At 35.9% G+C, this 19002-nt stretch overlaps 1 protein-coding gene across 4 annotated transcripts in view; it reads right to left on the reverse strand.

The window, feature by feature from the left end:
• The window catches only part of BCAS1 (brain enriched myelin associated protein 1), a 1015193-nt gene that overhangs the window by 26242 nt on the left and 969949 nt on the right, over positions 1-19002 (reverse strand). For all 4 annotated transcript variants that reach the window (XM_044090037.1, XM_044090036.1, XM_044090035.1 and 1 more), the window contains one exon: positions 15264-15524. In XM_044090037.1, the coding sequence (XP_043945972.1) occupies positions 15264-15524 (261 nt within the window). The remainder of the gene's footprint in view (positions 1-15263; positions 15525-19002) is intronic.

Consider the following 19002-nt stretch of genomic DNA (forward strand, 5'->3'; position numbering starts at 1 on the left):
AAAAAAAATCTGTTTAATGTCTTTGCACCCTATCAACTCTCCTACCAGTTACCACAGGTGTACATCAAAGCTTTATTCTCTGTCCCCTGCTGTCTGATAAGTTCACCAACAATCTCTATACTTCTTCCCAACAGGCCTCTCTCATACAAAATCAAAATGCTCAATTCTCATGTGCTCCTCTGATAGCCAACCCCATCTTCAAAAGGTAAAACAAGAAGTCTTTACCTACACTGAAAATTTGTTCTAACTTGCACATGTTACTGCTCAGTCTTGAAAAAGCTAAGCTACTTCTTTCCCAGTTCACAGCTTCAAAATCACCACCCTAAGCAACACTGATTGAAGTAATAGTTCATACAATTGATCAGTATAACCATAGATAACAGTCTAAAATGTATACTACTTATTCTAAAATGCAATCAAACAACACACCAAAAGTTAGGAATGCTCTGCAGAACAAAAAATGTAGTCAGAACTAAGACTGAAGACTGAAGTAACCCTAGATAACATTTACCTACTACCTTCTATATGGAACACACAATCTTACAAACCTCCAAACCTCTCTAAAAACTAAACTACTAAACAAGATTGCATGCTTTACTGCAAGCAAACCAATCAACACCACTGTACTGCTCTAAAAAACTAAATTAGTTAGACTACCACACTGTCATAGTTAATCATATCAGAAAAAAGTCATAAACAATCATCCAATCTGACAGCTCTTAGCAGAATGCTTTAAAAGTTCTGACCACAATGTCCCTTAAGATCAAATGATAAACAACTCCTTAACATACATAAACCAAACAAAACAAAAATTGGCAAGGCATCCATAGGTTAATAAAATCATGGTACTCAATCCTTATAACAATCAAATCATCACTCAACCTCCACATGTTCAAATCTTCAATAAGAACATTCATGACTAATTCTTGACCCTGCTCATGTCTCACACTAGGTTACTTCCGTCCTATAATCCATTTGTTTTTCTTTCACGAGACTTTCATCTTCTAACCACAGTTTCTTGCAGCCTTCCTCTCTCTTCACTTTGCTCGCCAATAATAATTTTCATTTTCTGACCTACTACCCCTCTTCTCTACCTTGCTACCAAAATATTACTGACTTGCAAGGCTGCTAAAGTACACATCCTTCAAATACACATTTGTAAATATTACTTTATTAACTTTATACAAATACTTTCTATTCTCATGTATACGCATACTCCTTTCTTTACTAATCTGTCTTCACTCTGTCTCATCTTTGACTGTCTTTGTTATCTTATTAATATCCTTTGCCACAACTGACCACTGTCTCTTTTTATCTCTTTTGAATTCATATATTTTCCCTGTTTATCTCACCCAGGCTTCTGTCTGTCTCCCTCTTCACCTTTTCTGATTTAAAAAAATTAAGCATACTTCTTTCATTAACAATTTTACCATTTCTTTAGTTACTCTGTATTATGTTGTACTGTATTATACTTGTACAAAATTTCAATCTTTGCAACTCTTTTATATTAAACTGTACTTGTAAAAATAACAATCTGTATGAAATGCTTATCTTTGATATATATTAGAGCTTTTCTCCCCAGGTCTCCCCTGAAAACTGATTATTGTTCAGGTGGACTTTCCCAGAAAGGTCAATAATAAATAAATAAATAAGTAATAAAGCCTGGTTCACCAGTGGTTTTAGCAATACAGGATGAACTGCTGATGTTTAACTGACTCCTGTTTAAACTGAAAGAATGGCCAATGCTGATAACACAACTGTGTAACAGCAGGGTAAGGAAATATTCTCTTATCCTCAAAGTTGTACAGTGTCCAAGCTAGGATACTGGGAAATGTGGAGTTGTGGGAAGAGTACAGGGAGTGTTTCCATCTGTCAGAAATGTTTTGTATACATTTTTGGAAACTTAGCAGCATATACTGTTGACTATATTGTTTTCTTTATTTTCCATTTCACCTAAATTCCATACACAGAAATGGTATGGAACTATGCTTTCCTTCCAAAGATATGCTACAAGATGCTAAAATAATTCACAAATCCTCTGTGTTTCTACCTAATTACAGCCATGACTTGATTTTATTCTAGTAATCTGAGACTGTAGTGCACTGATGCCCTTACTCACACACCTATATGGGCCTGTGTATGAAATTAAGTGGGAACGTCTTCTCTAAAGTCTCAGTCATTAGAATCTGGAAGCCCAAACATTTTATACATTTATTTCACAACAAAATTGTACATGTATCTTTTATCTGAAGAGGTTAGCTGTTCTATCAACTTTGCATGTAGAAAACAAAAAACACTATAAGTGCATTTTACAATGTGCATCCACATATGATAACCAGAAAATGTTATAACAAAATATCAAATGTATTCATCATTTATTAGCATGTGTTTACTGGGATTGTCCATTGGGCATAAGTAATAAGTATTCCTTTTCAAGTGGTGGTCCATGAAGAAAAGTGTAATACATATACAAAAAGTTCAAAAACCATATTAGAAAGATTACAATTACTTTAAGCAATTTAATGGAATGAAAACAAAAAAGGACACATAGTAAAACCTAACTAGAGTTTTACAAAAGACAATGGCACATATCAATGGATAAAACTTATATTAGTGCAAAAATGGAAGATGGTTCTATGAGGGTTACATTTTACTGTTCACTAGTATTGTGACTCAGTCGGCACTTTATTTGCATTATATGTGTTGTTTTATCTCTCTTACAATATTCACTACTTCAGGTATAGCTAGTTGAGAGTTTGATTTCCATTTTCTAGTAATTACTTTTTGGCAGCTACCAGAATTAAACTTAACAAGGACATGCTGTATCTAGGCAACTCTGATCCTGTATCCCAGTTCATAAAATCATTTCCTTAGCTATACTCATTTGCTCTCCCAGTATTCCTGGCAGAGTACACTCTAGGGAATTTTTGAAGTCTGCCAACTTATTAAACTCCCAAGAACAAATACTCCCAGGTACCTTTTTCCTTCCCCAGTACACTTCCAACATTTTCCATCTACCTGAGGAAAAATTCTTTGGAATTTGCTTGGGGTGCAAAAGTATCTCTGCAAACACTTCCTGGCAAAAATTCTAAATCTTCTAAGATTCTTCTAAACTCTTGTCCTAGATTAAGGTCTATGTTAACCCCCAGCTGTCATGCAACCACACCTCTCCTTCATAATATGCATCGTCTCCAACTATAAGGGCAGTCACTAAGCATCAGACAAAACAAAGGGCACCTGCACAGAGGATAAGCAAGATTTCAGTCTTCATTATCTGTCCTGCATGTTATTATTTTTAAATAACTGCTACAAGTAATTTTAAGTAATATCAAAAAAATTGTATCGGTATTTTACCTTTTGCTGTACTGACCACTATAGGTATGCACATGTGACTAGGGACTTAGCTCCAACCCCTTAACTCTTGTCCCAGTTTAATATTGCATTTTTCAAATATAATCTGCCTGTTAGTTATCCTCCCATTAATAGTGCATCACTTTCCCCCACACTATCTCTCTAGGTTCCCTATTTATGCAGCTGTAACATATATTTTTCTTTGCTGCACAGAAATAATCTACTTCCAATCAATACTGAACTTAACCTATAAATTTTAGAAAATATTACCTCCAGTAAATTATGCCTTTTTCAAATGAAATCTGCCTGTTAGTCACTCTTTCATTACAATAATGCATCAATCCCCCACACACATTGTCTTTCTAGTTTCCCTAGTCATGCAACTGTAACATATATTTTTCCTTACTTCATGAAATAAACTACCTGTAACAGTACTGAAATTAACATACATATATATATATATATATATATATATATATATATATATATAGTAGAGTAATACAAATGCGACTAATACAAGTTGAACTGAATAAAAACTATTTTCTACAGTCAGAAAGTCTTATAAGGTAGTTTTTTTGTCCAAACTACAATACCGTCAGGTGCAAACCACTAGATTTGCACTCACTGTGCTTGTGCTTTCTCCACTCCCCTACCCTACCCTCCAATTTCCATCCATCCCTACCTCCTCTACATTTTTTTGTCACCATAGCTCCACCATCACAAAATATTGTCAATCCACAGCAGCTTCCTCCCGCGAAACCCAACATACCAATGACAGCATCTTACATCACCAAATTACTAGAACTGAAAAATACTTTGGCCCACCCACAAAGTAATGCTACCAATCTACAACTTCCTCCCACCAAAACCCAACCAACCAATACAAACCTCTTACATCTTCTTATTACTATAACTAACAATATCAGTACTCTACTTTTAACCATCTAAATATTGTCCTATAAAACACCCTGTACCCTAAACTCCCCACCATGATACAGTGTCTCATTCTAACCTCCCTCATACTTGTATTATTACACTACTCTACATCTTACCAAACATAACTTTACCTATTACCAAAAGACACATGATTACAATGCATTCCCTGCATCCACCCAGTTCAATATAGTTCTTCACTTATATAAAAATCACTACACAAGCCTCATTAAACCTAAGATACTTCTTAGCTCTAAAACAAGTTTCAAAGTTAATAACGCCAGCTCTTCCACAAAAACCTAAACATCACAGCTCTGCAAATGTACTACTTCATCTGTTAGTAGCAAGAGACATTCACTTCAACTCTGCACTCTTTCATGTACCAAGTTACTCCACAAATAATAAATTGACCTTGCCTGAAAACCTCAAGTCCTCTCCTAAAAAATAAGAAACAGAAAAAAAATCCCTCAGTATATTCCATATGACCCTGAGAAGCATTGCAACTAAAACTCCAGAACTACATGCACTTATAAAATATCACTCCTCTGATGTATTGGCAATAACAGAATCTTGGCTAACCCTAATATCAATAAAAAAGAAATACTTCCCCCAGCTTTAGCATTCCTAGAGTTTATAGATTAAACAAACAAAAAAGAAAAAAACAAACAAACAGAATAATCAATAATGTACCATAGTAAAATAAATCTGTCACCTTTCCTATCCTCTCGTCTGCCATACCCTCCTTCCACAATGCTGAACTACTTCAAAGTAACCTAAAATTAAATGCACATAAAACACTATGTGTGGCTGCCCTTTATATCCCACATGGAGAAAATATCAACACATTGGAGTACATCCTATCCTGGCTATCCCACAATGTATACACACAGAGACAATAAAAGCTAATAATACCTCATCAATGGGCTCTGAAATTATATCTTACTATCAGTGCCAAATATTTTCTATCCAAACCCCTTACTTAACCTATTTAATATAAGCTTCTTCACTGGTTACATTGTTGAAGCCTAGAAAACAGCCACTGTAATGCCTTTATACAAGGATGTCCCAACCATGGACCATGGCAACTATAGACCCATTAGTCTCACTGGCCTTATGTGTAAAGCTGTGGAGCATATTATCTCAGACCTCCTTAATCTGAGCATTGAAAATCTCTTAATCCTGGACCCTCATCAATTTGCCTTTGTCAAAGTAAGATCCTGCCTCTTACACTTACCAATTTCTTTGAAAAAGTAACCAAAGCAGTGGTTTATTATAAAGTACATATACCATATCTGGCCCTGGCTAAGGTATTTGACAGTAGTCCCCATGCAGGCATTATTGACATACTTATAAATCTGAACATCAATTCTTATATAATGCATTGGATGGCTAGCTCATTGTCTGAGAGAAACCATGTGGTTAGAGTCACAGGTTCCACTCCTGACAGCAAAAGACTTATCAGTGGTATACCACAGGGGTCAGTGTTTGACTCTCTCCTATTTGGCATATATGCTGAGCTCAGCATTCCTGGGCTATGGTTGTCGTAAGTTTACAAATGGGTGCAAATTGGGAGTTATTTGATCTTCCACTGACTCACAATTGCTCCAGTAGGTGTTAGATTATGTTAGCAAATGGTACAAGGATAATGGTCACAAATTAAGTGTGAACAAATGCAACAATTCAGTTTGGGAAGTAAAACATTTTCATATGCCCTATAGATGACACAGCTCTTCAAACAGACCCTGTCATAAGGGATCTAGCCACTCTTGTTGATAATTTTTTCATCATTTGATTATTATATCTTTGCAGTAGTTCAGAAAGCCTTCTGTCTGGCTAATCTAATTTCCAAAAACATATCTGCTAAATTCAAAGAAGTCTTAATTTCCCATTTCCTCATGCCTTATTAGACCAGTTATTGAATATAATACACCTTTTGACAAGTATTTGTCTAAACATATCAGCCAACTTGAGAGACCTCAGAGATTCATCACTAAAAAAGATTAGTGACCTCAAAAATCAATTATCAGGGTAGACTTGCAGCTCTGTCTTTGTACTTGGTCACTTGAAGTGAACTCTGTAGAGGTATGTGTCTATCTTTTTGAACCATGAAAGATCCAACCAATCCAATCTGAACTCCTGTTTTTTCACAGTACAAATGGAACCTCAGATACATGGTTAAAGGAACTAGACCTTCATCAGCAGATAAATGAGACAAGTTGGTATAATAAATCCTTATTTTCCCATTATTCTAAAGTTACAGGTAAACTGTACTGATAATATGTAGTAGAACACACCTCCACTACATATCAAGTAGAGTAGCACCCTCGACACCTACAAGATATATAAATAACTGGATAAGCAGCTGTGAATTCTCACATGGTCTGTTCTCTCTTGCTCTCTTTGAGACTGGATGGCACATCTGAATATTTTTTTGGCTAGGCTTATAATAATCAGAAGACTGTCTGCCTGGTACTTACAGATGAACCTATGAACTTAAAACCAGATATCAGATATCAGAAGACGAGTATAAAATAAGTAGTATCAAGGAGTGACTGACAAAATAGAATAAAAATCCACATATCTGAGACAAACTGCTTCTTTAAAAAGGAACAAATCAGTGCCCACTTAGCTGTATGGATGACTTCATACTACTGATGTACCTCTTATTCTGGATTGCGGTATGGTATGCATTGTAGGCAACATAGCTCTGTATGACTTGTTTTGTCTAAATCAACATTCCTGGTCAATGCATTATATATCTTGATTTTTCTTTGCACTTTACTATTCCCAGCTGTAATAAATGCATCTTCCAAGGTATTAGTCTTTTAATTGTTTTGGATTCATTATTTTATCAGCCTTGAATATTAAGCCTCAGATACATATTATTTCATCCCGGGAAAAGAGCAAGAATGAATTTCTAACCTTCCTGCTGATTTTTGCTCAGGCCATCCCTTCACTGTACCGTATTTTAAGTCATTTGTCACTGTAGCTCTGGAACTGATTTAGTGCTTCTTCTGTGAATGGTAATTGGTATTACCAGAGAATCACTAATTCCTCTTATTAGTCTGATGAAGTTTTCGGCATTAAAAAGCTGAAAGTGTTTTCTAATTGTTTTAATTTATTTTACTTTTTAATTTACCTTTTATTAAAGCAACTTTTATTTTTGTCATGTTAGTCTGTGTACCTTATTTTTAATAACATTTGCATTATTTTTATGCAGTAAACATTTTAGAATTTTCATTCACTCTAACATTACATAAATTCCAGATTTCCTTTAAATTTTACACTACCCTGCATGCATTATTCCCACAGCTACCATTTATTTATACAATGCAATATGGCACAGCTTTGTATGTATATATATATATATATATATATATATATATATATATATATATATATATATATATATATATATTATTGTTATACTTTGTTATCTAATTATTAAATCTTAATACATTTTTTCTGGAGAAACAAATAGTGTTGTTTCCCAAGGGCCACCTTAACATTCATCAACTTTGCCAATAATAAGAAAGATACAACTTGTATACCCTTTTATACCCTTCTTAATGATTATTTACTTGAAACACAACTAGCTTAAGCATAAGACAATGCAATGTAAATGTCTTATTAATAGACAGTGCTATTAATATTCTATGAATAGCAATCGGATCAGTACAAAATATTTTTTTACAGTAATAACAGCCAGTGAATTTACCATCTTTATGTGAATACTACAATATAGTACAATGCACTTAAACCAAAATGTTATTTTTTTTAAACTTTCACAAACAACTTATCATATTTTGTAATCTGTACAACCTAGACATATAGTGACATGGCACTTTTGTTCAGCCAGTCTTAAACTTTCACATAGCAATAAATTCCTTTGTGAATGTTTATTTACTGAGATATTTACAGAAATATGAAATAACTATGCCTCTTTGTATAATGAATAGCATAAATAACACAGAATATCTAACAATAATTTTCTGTACAAATATAAACAACAGTTTTCGTCAGTATCATCTAAGTTTTCATCTGATGCCATACAATAGCTTGTAAGTCACTGGTTTTGGAAATATTAATGTACATATGGACATTTTGCATATTAACTGCTAAGAATATCTGCAGTTTATTTTACTAACCACTGACAGTGGCAATGCATTTTTCTGATTCTCTTCTTGATTTTTCATAACATGTCTCTCAATAACATATAGCAATCTCAGTTATGAAATATGAATAAGTGACAGAGATTAATATCTCCATTGTAGGATATCCTACATTAACTATTTTAATGTAATTGTATTAATTCCTTCCTGTCATTTCTAATTCTATTAATAATTGGTACATCTTTTATTCAAAGAAAACTGCCCTCTCAAATGTCAGGACACTGTAAAGAGCTATAGGTGTTAAACGGAAATAAATATAAGAAAGAATAAATAAATGGTGTTATAGAAGTGAATGAATTTAACAAATGACACTGAAAATTCAAAATATAAACCTTCTTTGTAACTTTATAAAAAGGTACATATACATAGGAGAAGATGTAATGGCCATGTGGGAGGTAGAATTCCTAATAAATGGCCCTTTTGAACAGTACATTTTACTTTTTTGCCAGTTTGTTGATGACCTCTTTATTTTATGGGGTGGTACTTTAGAGTCCCTAATTTGAGATATATACTAACAGGTCTACACAATTTTTAAAGTTCACTCTGAAATGGTCCAAGATAGAAATAGATTTTCTTAGATACATCCATTTTTACTGAAAACAGAACAAGTGTATGTACAAGGATGCATAGAAAGAGTTGTCATGTGAATCATCTGTTATGTGGAAAGAGCATGCACCCCCTACACATCTTTAGAAATGTGGTACAGAATCAAATGTACAGGGCCTCCAGGCTCAATGCAAGAGATGCAGATTTTGAGAAACAGGTAGCCCTCACTAACAACGAGCTGAGAGAGGATACAGTGATAAAGACATAGAGGAGAATATTGCTTTGGTAATGGATCACAGACAAATGGAAGCCAAACCATATATTTCAGAAAAATATTATAGACCTGATATAGATAGGGAAAGGAAGGAAAACAATAAACTAAGGGTATTGTTATGCCAGTCAAGAAATATTTCCAGTTACACAGACATAATAAGGAGGAATTGGAATATTCTGACAACTGATAAAGATATCAGCAGACTTATAGATTCAGAACCTAGGTTCACCTTTAGAAATATGAAGTCCCTCAAGAGGCACCACTGCATCCCCAAGGTTCTAGCAGAAAGAAGTGTCGAGGGAGGGACTAGACCTTGTACTAAATGCTCTTTTTGTATTTATATAGACATAAGCACACACTTTATACACCCTGATTCAGGGCATGTATTTAATTGTAGAGTACATGCTACCTGTGAGAGTGAACATATTGTCTATTTAGCTGTATGTCAAGTATGTAAGAAGTTTTATGTCGGGAAAACTGACAGAACACTTAAGGAAATAATGAGAGAACATATTTACCATATTAACAAGAAAAGTAGACTTAATGCACCGGCGAAGCATGTTATAGATACTGATGTTACACACTACTTCAAATTCATGGCCATCACTAAGGTCTTTGAAAATAAAAGGGGAGGAGACATTAGGAACTCTTCAGAAGAGATTGAAGCTCAGTGGATAGTAAGACTAAAGGCTCAGGACATGGATTGAATGACCATGTCCCATTAAGACCCATATTGAAGTTCAGACCCTTACAAAGATAAGGGAGAGCAATAGGTATTTGTCCTTCCCCTTCACTTACATGCAGCTTTGATACCTCCTGTATAAATTAAAAACTAATACTTTAAAGTGTGCCACTTGATCTGGGATATCTTACAACTTCAAGATGACATGTTTATTTTGTTTATATCTAGTTATAGTTGTTTTGTATAATTTGATTAAAGGGGCACTTTTACACCTTCTCCTATGTATATGTAATTTTTACGAAGTTACAAAGAAGGTTTTATATTTAGAATTTTCAGTGTTTGAAATGCAATTATTTTAAGAGTTTATGTAGCTTTCGGCATGTGGAAATTTGATTGTAAAGGTCATGAGATCTTATAGGGCTATTTAAGTGCCCTGACTTGTTAGTGGCAATATGAACACCTGAGAAAGCATTTGGTGAAAGCACTTGTGTGTTTTACTACAATAAAAGTTTTAAGATAATCGAGTCTGAACCCTTTCCTGCATTCTTGTATTCAACATTGATTGGATTCATTTTGTTGAATACAGGCACTTGGATATTATTGGTATTTGTTACTTGCGTTATATATCTTTGTTAAATTATCACATATGACATAGGTAATCTTACATTTATATAAATGAAAAACAAACAACATTGACACCACTTCAGTTGCAAACATTATCACAGACACCACTGAAACATCTGTAGTTGCAAAATCTTGCCTCTTAAACTTCCTTCTCTGCATAAATTGTTCCCACAATTCCTATTTTTTCTATGTAGTTTGCTCCTTCCCTTTTCTAAAGATCTCAATTCCGGTTGCTTTATCTCTGTTAAAATATTCACCACTTCTAATAAAGTTGGTCTAGATTTTGATTTCCATTTTCTAGTGATTGCTTTTTTAGCAGCCACCATAATTAGACTCAGCAAGGCTTTACTATGTCTAGGCAATTCCGATTCTGTATCATAGCTCAAAAGAATCATCTACATAGCCAATACAATCCACTCACCCAGCATCTCCAACACAGTGGTCCACAGGGAATCCCTAAAGTCTATTCTCTTATAATCACTGTATTGAGGTCTTGTAAATGAATTCAAATGCAAAGCTTGTCTCGCTTTAGAAAATGTTCATACCATTCACATGCTGTTTTAGCTTCAGCTACTTCCTAATAACAGATACGAATTGTCAACATGAGTAAATCATGTATTTCTGCTGACATTACAGTGTTAACATGTTGATGTTTACAATTTACTTGCAGTTCTCTGACCATACTACATGCCCTATAATTTTCTGATTGGCATTTATATTTTGTGTACCATCTGAAGCCAATTATTTTTTGTTGTTACTTGTCTGTCTGATTCATAGGTTCTTTAGATGCTTGTTTCTACTATGTTAGCCTACAGCAATATTGTATTTAATCATTGCTAGCTTTATGTTGCTTTAATGCTTTTGTGCTAGTTTCTACTATGTTAGCCTACAGCATTAGTATATTTAACATGTTTTAGTTTTATGTTGCTTTACTGTTTTTTACTCCTGTTACATTACTATAATTTTGGAGCTTTTCTCCCCTGGCCTCTACTGAAAATGGACATGTATCCAGTTAGACTAGCCCAGTCAACAAATGTAAAATGAAATAAATAAATAAATAAGTTGGTACTAGGCTATTGGCCCTAGGGCCTACACAAGCCTAGCCATATCAATTCCCTGGATATTTCTTCCCACAATATTTACTTCCCTGGCCCCCTGTCTAGCAGGCGACTGACGTGATCCCCGGGGTGAATTCCCTATCTCCCATCCAATCATCAGGGTTCCTTTTGAAGAGGGCCAAGGAGGCGCTCAGCTTGACATGTATGAGCAGTCTATTCCAGAGTCTGGGGAGTCTCTGTATTTATTCTGTCCTGGGCTGAACTTGTCAATTCTCTGCAGAGGTCAGTGCTTTACCCTGGTTAACAAATGTAGTTGTATTTTATTCTATTGGTTTTTGTTTACCATGTAAATCCAACTGGGTACATTGCCCATTTTCAGCAGAAGCCCAGAGAGAAAAACTTCATGAAATAGTAGATGTACAATATTACAAAGTTTAAACAAGCTTCAAAGAAAGATGTATACAAATAATGGAATACATTAAAATGGAATGAACAGGAAATATCACACAAACGTATAAACTACAGTAGGTACTAAGAAGAGTGATTGAGTGCACATTACAGAGCATCACTGAGAAAGAAATTATCTATGTAGATGTAATAGCATCCTTAAGTAGCAAACAATATCAAACAATTGGTGGCTAAAGAAATGTTATAGGCATCTATATTCATACTGATATGTAAGCTGATAAGAGATCAATAAAGCATACAAATGTAAGCAGGTACATAAATAAATAAACACATAAACATGTTACTATCTCATTTACTTCTAAGAGCTACTGGCTGTTTTCCTGGAGCAATTATTGGTGACATAACATCAGGTTTTATTTGTATGTGATTTTCACCAGGCAAATTAGTAGGTCTATAAATAAATCAGCAATACCAGGCAGATTATCATCAATTTGATGTAACAGATTCTGTATATATTCAGTCATTGGTATTATACTATGAACTTAGTTTACATTTCCTACCTTCTCACAAACCAATTAACATAAAACATTATGAAAATTGACTTCTCTGAGAGGAGTAATTTGAAAATGAATTTTGTATTTCTTATTCTTATACACAGTTCAGGAGCATTTGTCCTAATGGCTCCCTCAGTAGACACAATATGTTAACAACATATGCATAGTTCTCTTTGGGTCTATATTACTTTATTGAATGGGTATTCAGTGAATAGCCATTCATTAAACCCCTGTTTATCGAAGCTGCTATTCATCAAATTGTGAATTTTAACTAGGGCAAACCAGCAGTTGGCCACCACCTGGAATTTGCCCTTTTCCCCACTGTAGTGAGATTCTTGGAGTTGGTATATTTAGTTTGGGGAGCTGGGGTGGTGTAGCACCCCACCTTGGTAGGTTTTGCATTTTATATTTTTTTTTACTGTTGGTTGGCTTACTGCTGGATTGCCTAGTTAAAATTTGCTGTTCGATGAATAGCAGCTTTGATAAAAAGGGGTTTGATGAATGGCTATTCACTGAATAGCCATTCGATAAATTGATAAAGATTCATTCTCTATCCAATATTTTATAGTTCCAATGCATTAAACATATTTACAGAGAAAATGTTGTACTTTGCTCCAGTGTCTAGCTTTAAGTTCAATATTTGTATTAATTGGCAGCATGTCTTGTTGACAATCTACCTAGCATTTTTGTGTCAATGCTTACTGAGGCATTTTCAGATTTCACTACCTCAGCTATTTTCACTTCTATAACACTTCCAGAGCAGCTTATTGTCATTGTTCATTTTCATATTTCTGTTCAACAACATGCACGGTCTTTTGAACACACTTGTTTTTCCTTTTAAATAGCTTTATAAAATGCCCTTTTCTAGCACAGATACTTTAAAACTGATTAAATGTAATACACTGTTTCTTCTAATGTTTATAGCCATGCCTACATCTTAAGATTTCAATGGATAAGAACTTTTATGGCTATGTTTTTTCATTCATATCCACTGTGTTTATAACACATCTTTAGTTCATTTCTCATTTTTAACTGTTTGCTTTAGTTACAGTTTATCTTACACACATCATTTTTCTCTGTTAATTATTTTTAACTATGTAGTACTAGTTGTAAGTGGTATATATACACTCACAGCTTTCATAAGGTTGGGTATGCTTCTCTTAGAATGTTGCCTAATTTTCACCATTTCTTTGACATTCATCTTGTTACATTTAGACTATGTCTCTAGTCTTCAACTTAGCAATATGAGCATCTATAGTTTTTGCACAACCTTGTGCCTTTGCAAATTACAAATGACAAGTAAATAGCATTGGTTGCTAGACTCACAATAATTCTTACATTTCTAATGCTGCTTTGTTTTCCTTCTTAAAGAAATGCAAGATGTAAACATCTTTAAGGCTTCTTCCACAATGGCATGAAGTGATATAAAACACATTCATGCTTTTAAGGCTTCTTGGCTAACCTGCTTGCAGTGAGGAAGAAATCAAACTTCTAATTCCATTTTTCTGCTAAACTTCCATGCAGAAATATAATTCTTGGTGGTTACAGCTAAGACATTTTTTCTGCTAATATTTATACTTCTGCATTTCAAAGCACATAAGTACATATAGCAAATATATTAAATCATTTTCTTCAAGTTTGCAATACTTCCTCACTTCTAACTCCACAGAGTGTCTCAGTAGTGAATAAATAAAAGAAAATGAACCTTAATTTGGATTACATTATCCAGAAGCAATGTGTACCATCTGACGTATTGCTTCCTTTACTAGTCAATTAGCATTTAAATATATACTGCATAAGGGTCTGCTTCAGGTGTTCACATCCCAGTAGCTTGCAACACATCTGCTTAAAAAAAAAAAAAAAAAAAGTACTTGAACTCCCACTGTAGTACGATCTCAGAGTTGGTATATTTAAGTAGCAGGGGGTGTGGGAGGTGCAGGGGTGCTTGCCCCACTGCAAAAATGTAAAATAAAACTTTTTTTGCTTTTATTTTTTTTTAATTGGATGTTCAAAGTTTCAAAACTTTGATCATCTGGTCCTCAGCAATATGCTGTTCGATATTTTGAAACCTCAGCCATCTGAAGTAGACACACACACACACACACACACACACATATATATATATATATATATATATATATATATATATATATACATATGTATATATATATATATATATATATATATATATATATATGCAGAGAGAGAGAGACAGAGAGATACAGACACACACACATATCATGCCTCTCAATAATCCACATTGTTGCAGAATGTCCAGACTTTTGTCTCATATTTTTGCTTTGTTCCTCATAAACTGTGTGATCTTCTGGCAAATTACTGAGGTTTAAAGTCATTAAATAATGGCAAACATTTCAATTTCAGACTTCATATCCATCAGAAAATGCATGTTAGCACAAATGCTCTTATTTTAACAACTTTCTAAGTTTGTAAGACCAATATTTAAAATCTATCCTTACTTTTGGGCCTTTGCCTCCCCCCAGTACTTTAGGCCTTGACCATATTTCTTGCGCTAAGATGTTGAGAGATACCACACGCACACACACACACACATACACACACACACACACACACACACACACACACACACACACACACACACACACACACACACACACACACACACACACAAAAGATACATACCCGGGCTTTGAAGAGACTGGCAAATGATGGTTTCTTTTCTGGCTCTGTTTCCTCTTCTTGCAATGAAGAATGAATGTCTTGGTTTGGCTTTCCTTCTTGCTTATCATTCTGTTGGCTCTTTTCTACAGCAGCCTTTTTTGCATCTTTGGTCTTGCCTTTACCTTTCTGATTTGTGGGTGAGCTTTCTACACCAGAAGGTACATCTTTCTTTTCTGTATCTTCGACTCCCTTAGTATTCTTCCCATCTGCGAAGTCTAATTTCTGTAACATTAAAATCAAGTTTTAATTTTTAAGGAAAAAATGAATAGTATGCACAACATTTTATATAGCCCACCTAATCATGACGGGATTCACATCTAGATCAGGGGAGGTCATCGTGCCTCTTTACTCATCCCTCATCAGGCCCATAATTGAGTACAATGCCCCTTTTGGGATGTATCTTACCAGACACCTGCAGCAACTGGAAAGACCCCAAAAGTACCTCACCAAGAGGATCAAAGGGCTCAAACAGATGCCATATGCTGCCCGGTTAAAGAAACTCCAGCTCTACTCAGTGGCATACCGCCTGTTCAGAGGCGATCTGTGCCTGACGTATAAAGCCATGTCCAACCCAGAATTAATGGACATGCTGCACCTCAGAAAATCCAAATCCCATCGAGACTTGAACCTCAGCACTGAAATAAATAGGACATGCTGGAGGGACAGATTCATAACCCAGAGGCTCCCTTCACTCTGGAATAAAATCCCAGTCCAGGTTAGGCAGAGTCCCTAATTGACTCTCTTCAATAGGAATCTTGATGAGTGGATGGGAGATCATAGGTTTACCCCCGGTATCACTTCTGTGTCACTGTTAGACAGAGGCACAGTATACTAACCTCAAAAAAGGGCATAGCAAAATAAATTTAAAATGGGTGGCGGTAGCCAAACACATTCTGGCTAGGCTTATAAATGCCCTAGGGCAGATAGCCTAGTATGAACCTATGAACCTATGATATGTTGTATAGTTTTTCAGATCTCTGCTGAAAGTGTTTTGTCCCACCTCCCGCTATTTTCTACTGTGTCTTAAGTTGGTATAACTACTTTTTACAGCTTGTGTCATCTGACTAGCTGAAGGATTACTTGCATAATAATAGACCCTGTTAGTTAACAGCCTGCATATCATTGCTGGAACCTGTGTCTAACAGAGCTATTTTCAAACTATCTGGAAATATAGAGCTAAGTATATTTTTTGGTTCTTCAGAATTGTATACTGTAGCTTGTTGCTGGACTAATTTTATTCAGAGTTGTGCACTGTTATTTTTAATTCACTGTATAGTTTTTTAGATATCTGCTGAAAGTGTTTTGTCCCACCCACCCTCCCTATGTGGATTTTGCAGTTGCCCACCTCACTGTAGATTTCAGCTGGGACACTCCCCCCAGTCCCATTTCTTTATCACATTCTACCTAATCCACTCCTTCTGCACTTGTTTTTAGTCATTTTTAATTTAATTGCATTTTTTAAACTGTGTTTAGTCTAATATTGCTACATATTCAAGTGTGTTAGCTTGCACTGCATTTGAATTGTTGCTGTTTTAGCTACTTTTCTGTAAAAAAAAACAGTAAGCCTGTTTCCTACCTTTCCTGTAACTAGTGTAGTCTAGATACAGATTTGCTGTATCCAGGACTGTATGTAAGCTTCTGAGCCCCCCAAGCCTTTTTGTGTTAGAGGGAAGCCTTCTAGCTTGTCAGTGGGAGTGGTAAGCACTAGGTAAACTGCCTATCACATAAGGAGTGGTTCTGGCCCAGAAATTGTAGTCATTTGTCTGGGCAATCTTTTCCATCTCTCTCAACTTTCTGATTTGAAAGCCTGCATTTGCACTTGTTTCTTTCCTGTAACTAGTCTAGTGCAGATACAGAGTCTTAGTTTTAGCACTTGAATTTGCTTATTCGTTCTCAGCACTTGTTCAGAACTTGTTGTAAGCACTAAAAAAGCTACTAATTACTATAGCACTAAACCTTCCTCATTACCTAGAGGAAAACAGTTTTTGCACTTACTTTTCTCACTTGCTTAGAGAAAAACAGTTCTTGTACTCACTTTCCTCACTTTATCTAGAGGAAAATTGTTTTTTTTTATTCAGGCATATCCAAGGGTCAGCTCCCAGTGTTCTCTAATATCTATCTGATGAATCTGGGCATCTTGGGGCAATGTAGAAATTGCTTCATGTACACAGACAACCCTCTCCTCCTACCACCCAACAATACAACCTGTGAGAGATGCACTTATCTAGCCAAACTGGAGGTAAAGTTCTCTCCAACCAAGACCAAGCTTGACATTCAATAGGAGAAGGTAAACACGTGCACCACACCACACTTATCACATAGTCTCACTAAATCTACACCACCAAAATCCACACATAGAAACACAAAAACATTCGAGGAGGCTCTCAATAATAATATACACAAGCAACAGAGACCTCCAAAGCAGAAATGCAAACAACTTCCACCCCAACACAACCCAAATGACAAATAGCCCACAGACACAGTGTGCCACTCAACCACAGCCAATAAGGCTAAACAATGTATCCAACACACAAGTCATAGGTGACTATAGTCAGGCACAATGTCCCACTCACCAGGCTAAACAAGGAGAAGGTTATGTCAGCTGCCTGTCAGGTGCTAGGATCTGCCACATAACCCACACACTCATGTCACTCCACAACAAGTACAAATATGACTGTCATTGTCAATATTGGTGTGAACGACCTGAGACGTACCTCCCTGGACTACATGAAAAGAGACATGGAAGAGCTCTCCAATCTTGTAGCCCAGGCAGGTATGACCCTAGCCCTGAGTAGCCTTCTGCCATCGCCCAGAATGCTACCACAGTACAAGGACAAAATGATTGACTTCAACAATTGGCTAAGCTTCTGGTGCCATTCTAAAGGGATCCAGTATCTGTCTGCTTGGGATGACATGGTTGACAGACCACGATGCTTTGCCAGAGCTGGCCTGCACCTGTCGCCCATGGGATTCCGGATACTGGCTAAGGCTCTTGCCACCCTTATAGTGCCTTTTTCAGGCAAGGTTCAAATGACAAATTCACCACCGTAACAGGAACAGGCAAGCAAAAACTGAGGGTAAGGCTACTCAATGCAAGAAGTCTAAATTGCAAAATGGACTCACTCGAGGCACTCCTTACAATGGAGAACATTGATATCTGTGCAGTGACTGAGACCTGGTTCAAGGCTCCAGAGAGCTCCCCTGCACTACCAGGCTATAACTCATACCACATTTTCCGGCCATGTAACCTGGACAGGAACACCAAAGGCAGAGGTGTGTTTATATTGATTAAAGATATCCACACCTCCAGGCTAGTTGCTCAGCATAATGCATCTGAGGTTATCCAAGTGCAACTAACTCTGGGCAAAACTGCAATTGAAACTGTAGTTTGCTACAGATCCCACCATGCCCAAGATTCCCACTTCTCTTTTCTTGATGTACTGGAAAATATTAGTGTTCAACCAAACACCCTAATAATGGGCAATTTCAACTACCCCACCATTAACTGGGAAAACTCGTGTACCAACTCCTTCACACAATGCTTTCTGGAATTCATAAACTCCAATGCCCTGGATCAATGTATCCCTGGTGTTTCACACCTGAAGTCAACTCCTCGTTGGTCCGATCCAACCATAAGCTAATCACCCTTATACCACATCCTGCCCCCACCCCCCATTAAGGAACCACAGTAAGATATTTG

Source organism: Protopterus annectens, chromosome 12.part0 (genome assembly GCF_019279795.1).
Source record: "Protopterus annectens isolate FY-2018-M chromosome 12.part0, PAN1.0, whole genome shotgun sequence".
Classification (NCBI taxonomy): Eukaryota; Metazoa; Chordata; order Ceratodontiformes; family Protopteridae; genus Protopterus; species Protopterus annectens.